Here is an 8280-nt window from a genome sequence, read left to right on the forward strand (position 1 = left end):
ATGAAAACTAAGCTAATACTGGCCTATATTACTGCATAAATAAATAATGACACTAGATAACAATGATATTCAATAAAAGCCGGGCCCCACTTTACACGCACACCTGAATGAACCAAATTGCAATTGTCCATTATTTTTAACAAATTATCTCTTCTTCTGAGGAGCCTTGGAAGGAGGAAGTGTACCAAAGACCTTGTCCCATAGCGAGGATGTTATCCCAAAGCCCTTATCCTGAATCCTGAAGTGATGGTTCATGTGATACTTCTGGCAAAATGAAAGAGGAAAAAGAACCATAAACAATCAGCATAACCATATTAAGAGATTACTTGTTTATCATTCTATTAATTAAATAATTAATATGTTTTGTATAGTTAAACAAGGGAAAGCCTCATACTGGTTAAGTGTGAATGCATTTCATAACTAGTTTTTCTTCTGATAATGGAAGACAAAGGGGGGGAAACAGGAAAGAAAATGTGTATTTAATATGTAGCTCCATCTGAGGGTTCCTTGGGAGGAAAATCGATAAACAAGAGCAAGTCTGATAAACCTTCCATGCTTTGTAAGATGGTATCCATGAAACATTAACCTTAAGATCATGTTTGCAAAGAGATACCTATGGCACTGCATGACATAGGAGAATCTCAAGATCCAAAGGATGTTGAGACATTATTCTGTCTAGGTCAGTCATCTGTCTCTGGATTAAATTTTTAATGTCAGCACCTTGTCTTATTGGTATAATTTAGCAACAAGACCAAGATCTAGCAAATCCAAAGTGGTGTCATGTTGTGACAGAGATCCCACTTTTAGAACTGAATAGTCCTAGGTTAGTTTATATTTTCGTACCTTGGTGTAACAGTAGGTTGCCCATTGTGACCATGTGGTCAAGGTCTCGAGTCTGGAAACAGCCCCTCCATAAAGTTTTTTATTTTTTTAATTTTTTTCCTTGTGGGGAGAAGTTGGAGGGGGGGGGGTTTAAGCCTCTGAATGTTATGTCCCTCCCCAGACCCCCCCCCAGTCGCAGAAGCCTTGTGCAATTGACATGTCCTTTAGACACAGAAATAGGAAGCAGAAAAATACTACATCCCAAGGCATTGCAACCTATACACAGGCAAAGGAACTGTCCAAACTAAGTATATTAATTCTCATTTGCTTATTAAAGTTTGAGTTGTTGCTCATCACCCTTGGCATTGAGCCCTTGAGTTCTGGAGCTAGTTGTCGATCCAGCTAAATAAGTAGAAACTTATCTTGTAATCTCTTTCTCCACACACACACCCCCCCCCCCCCCCCCTTCTTCCTTCTCTTTGTTTTCTTCTCTTCATTTTACATCAATGCCAACAGAGTCTATTGAACTTAAAATGTAGGTTGGCAAGGACAAGGGTACCAGGCTCATTAACCAGCAGATGTGCCAAAGAGGGCTTCCTCAGTCTTATCAAAACTCAATGTTCCTTTAAAATGATCATAATACCATATAAGAAAAACAAAAGTAATTACATCCTTAGCTTCATTACTCACCTTCAGATCCCGAGCCACTTCCTTAGATGGATGTCCATGGTGGAGGTAGTAGTGGGTGACATCATACATTACATAGCCCAACAACCCACCACCATACAAAGCAGGTGTAGCAGCGGGACTTGTAACAAGTCTAAGCAGGTTCCAGAACTAGTAACCATATCAAACAATAATTAGAAAATGATTGAAAAAAGCAAGATACAAATAGAGAAAAGTTTTCCTATGTGAGCATGCTTATGTAGGTATCCACTGATGACATGGTGAGCTCTAACTGCCAAAGAAATTTGTTCGACTCATTTTTAGAATTAAAATTATCCAATTCAAGCAATTGGAACTTGAAATGCATAGAAGGAGCATACCATTACAGATAGAACGGCTGTTCCAGCTGGAGGAAAAACAAGACGCAACCCATCCATAGGGTGCTTATGATGGCAGCCATGAAGAAGATAGTGCGCAGTGTTCGCCCTGCAGAAAGAGCTCATTGATGTTTAGTACAACTATGCCTCTTTACCTGATGTGAGATTTACACAAAGAGTATCTACACGCAGATAAAAGCAAATGCAAGGGGGGTGGAGGAAGGGAAGAGAGTACCAATAGGTTTTTGTTTCAATGTGAAAAAGGAAACGATGCAAAGTGTATTCCAGTAATGTCCACACGAGTATCCCAAAAGCAACCAAAAGTAACACTTCTGGAAGTACAAGGCCCATGCTGATTGATCTGAGAATGGACCAAAGTACAACTGGAAGCCAAACGAGGGGAATCACCCACCAAACTGTCCGGGTCAAAAACTGTTTCAGATAGCAAATGAAACGAACAAGCAAATTTCAGATGGAAAGGGACGAGACCTTCAATTTACATTCAAAAAATATATATATATGCCAACACTAAGTAATTCTTAATCCATATTCCATGTATCTGTGTATGTGTAATTATGCAAGCAGGATATGCAGTAACAGATAATTCCATGTAATAAGAGAACCTTTAATGTCTATTACCTACCTATTAAGAGTAAAAGAAAAAAACAGAATACCTCCCAGAATTCACTAGCAAAAAAGCGAGGGCCTTCCCTGCTAACAATGGGCTGATGGACCCACTCTTGGTAGGATTCTCCGAGATGGCCAACCTATGAAAAATATTAAAAGATCAATATAAAAGAAATGGCCAATACAGTTGACTGCAATTTATAAATAATAGTAATAATAATAATAATAATAATAGCAGTTGATTAGAATGAGGGACCAATATGGGTTAAGTCTCGGTTGTGGAATGCAAATTCATACTTAAATAGGACAAACTTCAGGAGCAGCCCCGATGAAGTTCAAGACTGAGACTGGATATCTCAAAAGCCAGCACAAGTAGCACCTTCAGTTATGAATTTAGACCAGATGCTAATGTAAAATCAAAAGCAGAAAATGAGTTGGGCTCTTATTTTGTTGAAAGGAGGGAGTATAATTCATAGCGAACAAATGAGAACAGAAAACCAAGGTTATTACAGAACATCACCAACCAAACAAGTGGGATAAAACATGAGGAATGTAACACTAGAACACCCAATGACCATTTTAGGGATTCTATAGTCTAGTCTGAATCACCTGATCCAAATCTGAATGTGACTGGTCCAAACTATAAGTACATGTCACTTTGTCTAATGATGAAAACTAATTGATTTCAAAGCCCTGACGATGATCATATCTTGCTGGATAACCATCATCTTATACAGCCAATGCCAGTTTCCAGATATGAAAATGGATAATGCTAATCCAGTCATTGATCATTGGACCACGGTTACTGCCAATATGATAGTACAATCACAGTAATTGCACAGATAGTATTTTTGAGAAACTTACCATAAGTTTCGTCAAGAAGAAAAGAAAAGAACAATGAAATGAGAAACAACCTGGAAGACAAGAGGTTTGTTCAAGTCCACAGTAAAGCCCTGTGCAACCATCTTGGCACCCTATTGTGCAACTGCAGGTCAGGAAAAGAACATACAAGTTAGACATCAAATATATCAAAAATAAAAAATAAAAATAAAAATTTGACAACAAAAGCATAAACAGAGTAGATCTAAATTATATAATCATAGTTTTTGTTGGGATCATTTGTTTTGATTTGACATTCCTTTTTACCTTCCTTTTTAAGTTGGAGAATATGTTTAGAGTTAGGGTGTTGGAGGTGTTTGGAAAAAAAATGAAATGAAGATGTAAGTGTAGGGAGATGTTAGTCAACAAGGTTAGACAAGCCCAAGGCTTCAAAACTGACCCAGGAGAGGAACCATAAATTTGATCTACACTAACAGACATCTGATGTATGAATTTTTGTACCTTTTGTCCATCGTGGAATCAACCTTATCATTTTAAATAGTTCAGGAGTATATCACTATAGACCCGTTATGACAAGGCAATTTCCATGAAATCTATCTTCCCTTGCTCACTTAGACTAGGCAAACATGTTACCATTGTGGAAAGCATTCACATGGTCAATATCATGAGCCATCCTTCATTTGTGACATATAATAATGGGGTGACCAAAAAATATCATTCCCAATTAGTTTGAAATAGATCAAAATTCAACTGCCCTCTTTTCCTCTGATACGCATTCCTCATAAATTCTTAGGGAGAGGGACTGGGTACAGGGAAATTTTCACTAAAGTGAGAAAAATAAACAGATACAAGATTTCTTCTGATGGGGGAAGGGGGGGTGGAAAGAAGGTGGATGTGTCATTTAAATACGCAAGGATGGGTAATTGGGTGTTATTTAATTGGTTTAACATCCCAATAAAAGGAACAACATAAAGCAGAGTAAGCAAAGCTTGAGTTATAATATGAAACACAAGTGTTTAAGTCTGAACAATGTCAACAGGCCATAAAACCAGTGACAAAGAATTGCTAGCAGGTTGGAACTGGTTCCATGAGTTAAAGGAGCGAAGAAAGGAATTTCAACCCTTCCCCCCACCCCCCCCCCCACACACACACAACAAACAAACAAACAAACGAAAAAAAGGGAGAAAGAGAATTGGACAGGCATCGCCAAGACATAATGGAAGTCACTTGAAGATTAGCAGGCCTAGAATAAGTTCTAGCAGTGTCACTAAATGACCAAATTATGCAGTTTCAAGGGATCACGCTAGACAGAACTTCAAAGTTAATCTTTTATGACTAGAAATGGCGGCTCATTTGACAAGTAAACAAAAGAAAATTAACAAAACTTTATGATTTATCAAAGGCAAGAAAAGAGTACATATTGACAGGAGATATCTAAACTTTAATTTGAAGAAACAGAAAAGGCAATTTAACTGAAAAAACCTAATCCAGGATTCTACAGAAAACCATAGTTGCAGCCAAAATTAGGAGATCGTATACAAAAATATGAATACAATCTAAATTCTCAAATATATCAGCCACAACGCCCCCAACATAAGAGCCACTCGATTTCCAATATCTTTATTAAAAAGTAGAAGCAGAAGTATACCAAATTTCATGGAAGACAGAGATGAGTAATATTTAACGATGCACAATCCTAACATCACAGTCATTTCAAGGGCTATAACAGTTCATGTGAATGCTTTTAGTGGCTAGTTAATTTTTACCTCTGAACAGTTATCATTATATTCCATACCGTGGCATTGTTAATGGTATCTGTAGCTTTGTCTCATATTGATCAAACACGTTATCACAACAAACCATCACCATGCCATTGTTAATGCATCTGTGTCTATTGCTAAACCAACAGCATATTGATTATATCTCAGGGACAAGTTTCGAGGAACTGATGTTGGATCTGTCCATTTGGATTGGAATTGGAATCGGAATCCTCCATACCCAATACTGATCTCATCCAATTTAGAACATCAGGAGAAATGAAAATCTAGAATCCCTTCTGGCTAATCAGTTGGCCATTAAAGTTGTTTTTTCTTCCCGCTCTTCTTTTCTTTCCTTCCCTAACCCCATTTTCCCTCCTCCTTTTAAGTGATGGTGATTGGTGAAACATCACCTGAACGCGTTTGGTAGCTGTTAGGCCACCGTCTGTATAAGTCTTGCGAGTAGGATTGAGAAGTTCAGAATCGGGTTCCAATGGTCAGGTTTAATCCCAGCTCAGATATAATTCTTAAGGAAAACCCCCCAATATAAAGTCCCTTCTAGCTGATTTTGGAGTTTTCCTTAAGAATTATATCTGAGCTGGGATTAAACCTGATTCCAATTCTGAACCTCTACATCCTACTTGCAAAACCTGTACAGTGATCTAACAACTACCAAACACTACTTCAAGTGATGTTTCACCACTCACCATAACTTAAAAGGAGGGGGAATGTGGAGTTAGTAAAGGGGGATGTGGAGTTAGTAAAGGAATAAAATAAAGAAAAGCAGGAAGGGAAAAACAACTTTAGTGGCCAACTGATTACAGTTAGAAACTACAAATTTCATGAAACATCTCTATCACATTTTCTTTCATTAGCATTTGAAACGCAAAATTTATGCACTTTCAATCATCGTCATAGAATTGACATTCCAATAATCTCGTTAAACTAAGGAGGAGAGAAGAGGGGTTGCTGGTTTGGTTGACAAACCCTTCTATCCTTAAATTCCTGTCAAAATCAGGTCTATATCATAGCACATTAACCCCAAAAGCATCACCATTCACCTTCTACCAAAGAAATAAACATGAAAATCATAGTTCACCAATCTAATCAGAACAAGCAATCCTCAACAACGTCAAAACTTGTATTAAGGGCAAAGAATCATTCCCAATAACAACAGTAAACCTGTTTCAAACACATCATATCCAGAACCCAAGAAAACCAGCAGAAGCACACAATGTAGCCCAAGAAAGCCGTTCACGACAACAAATCATCCCAAGAAACTCCAAATTTACGAAAAAGAACACGACTTTTATCCTTCAAAAGCACAGATCTAGAAAACCCAAATGAAAAAAGCGAGCAAGGGTCAGAAAGAAACCAACCAGAGAAAAGGCAAGTCCGATCTGAGATTCTGTCCTGGATTTGTGAGAACCCAAGAGAGAGAGAGATCGTTCCAAGCGCCCCCTACCGATGTGTCTCTCCCTCTCTAGTTCTCCCTCTCCCTCCCACAGAATCCTATACTGAATTGAACGTGGAGGGAGATGAAATTGAGTGACGGAGGGAATCAGTGAAGGAAGAGAGAGAGAGGAAAAGGCCGTTAATATACTACTATATTTAGCCCTTAGAGAAACTCAAACCACACCAATTCTCTCTTATAGATATAGAGAGAGAGAATCATAGTAATGCCAGCGTGAGATCACGCTGGGTGTCAACCGTTGCCAGCTATTTCTCTCTCTAAAGTCTCAATCAACCCATCAACGCTCTCTAATACTAAACTTTTGAAGAAAACACCCACCAATGATTCCATGAGAGAGAATTCAATTCTTATTATTTGAATTCCCTTTCTCCCTAATTCTCTCTGTTTATGTATATCAAGTATCCAACGGACAGTCAACACTGAACAGCATCCCTGTCCCTGGACCATCCATCTACCACAACATGTGAAGATGGAAGAATAAGGGAGAATATCCCAAGAGCAAATCTTCCCTCCTAAGTAAGGGTGTCCATTGTGGATTCCTTAGCTGGTTCTACTTCCTCTGATCTCATGATTCTCATAATCTCATCTTAGTATAATAAAATGACGATTCTACCCTTGCTCAGCAACTTTTTTTTTTTCTTTCCTAAACTGATGTTCGCTCGAACCAGCTTACACACACCTTGAGTATATCCTCTAGAGTTAGTTTTTTACAGATAGCTTAAATATAAGGCAGGACTTCACCCCTTGACCCAAGAGAATTTGTACCTTTGACATCATTGTTTCAAGGTGTTGCTCGGGAGTCTTATCCAAGATAGTCTACCCATTTTTGTACGAGATCTTAAAGAGCCAGTCATAGGGATTGGGGTTCCGTATGCCTAGGGGATGGGAAGGGGGAAGGTGTGGAGGGACAGAATCTCGAATCCAAGACTTCTTTGATCTTATTACTTCTACATAGGAGCCTAACCCGTCATGTCGAAGCATCTCTTGCCAAAAGAGTCGATCCAGGGCCATGGTTCTTATTATTGGTACAAAGTCATTAGATATAGTATGTGATAGTCTTAGAAAGTGATACAATAAAATTAAAGGGTAGAATGGTCAGAAACAATATGGGCCTACTACTTCTTGTGTGAGATTTAAAGAGCCAGCAATAAGAACTAAGGGCTATGTGCGCCCAATGGATGGAAATGGTAGGGGGGAAGTTGTGGAGGGACAGAGCTTCAAATCTAAAACTTTCTTGGTCTTTCTATTTCTACATAGAAGGTGGTCACTACTATCTCAGAAGCATTCTACAACAGGATCCCATTCAAGGCCATCGTTTTTAGTATTGGTATAACGTCACTAAAAACTGTATGTAATAGTTTTGCTAGTGATACAATAAAATCAAGGGGCACATTGGTTAGAAAATCTATTTTTAAGAGTGTTTAGGGGTGTTTTTGTTTGAAGCCATCAATCTATTCTGATACCTTATCCATTTTATAAATAAACAACACTGCATCTAACGTGACGTACAATCAAAGAGTCTTGAAAACAAAGACAAACATCAATATCAAAATTGTTCGTGTACAACTTTGACATAGAGAATGAAACTTTCTTCCTTTTGATATGATATTAAAATCCTTTGGTGTCTACCAAACAAAAGAATTCTTTGGCATGTATGAAGCCATATTAAGTTATCTATTTTTGTGTTAACTTGAAGTCATATATATTATTAAGTTTA

General features: G+C 38.0%; 1 protein-coding gene across 1 annotated transcript; it reads right to left on the reverse strand.

Moving 5' to 3' along the window:
• On the reverse strand, nucleotides 1-6864 carry LOC149003862 (dihydroceramide fatty acyl 2-hydroxylase FAH1-like; the record flags this gene model as incomplete). Its single annotated transcript, XM_089169002.1, is given in 7 exon segments — nucleotides 1-264; nucleotides 1513-1659; nucleotides 1869-1974; nucleotides 2101-2297; nucleotides 2540-2632; nucleotides 3407-3477; nucleotides 6469-6864. Coding segments are annotated over 6 exon segments (714 nt in total). The 5' UTR covers nucleotides 3458-3477; nucleotides 6469-6864.
• Nucleotides 6865-8280: the final 1416 nt, after the last annotated feature.

This window comes from Hakea prostrata, chromosome 9, assembly GCF_041222555.1.
Source record: "Hakea prostrata isolate BN-2017 chromosome 9, UWA_Hpros_2, whole genome shotgun sequence".
Classification (NCBI taxonomy): Eukaryota; Viridiplantae; Streptophyta; class Magnoliopsida; order Proteales; family Proteaceae; genus Hakea; species Hakea prostrata.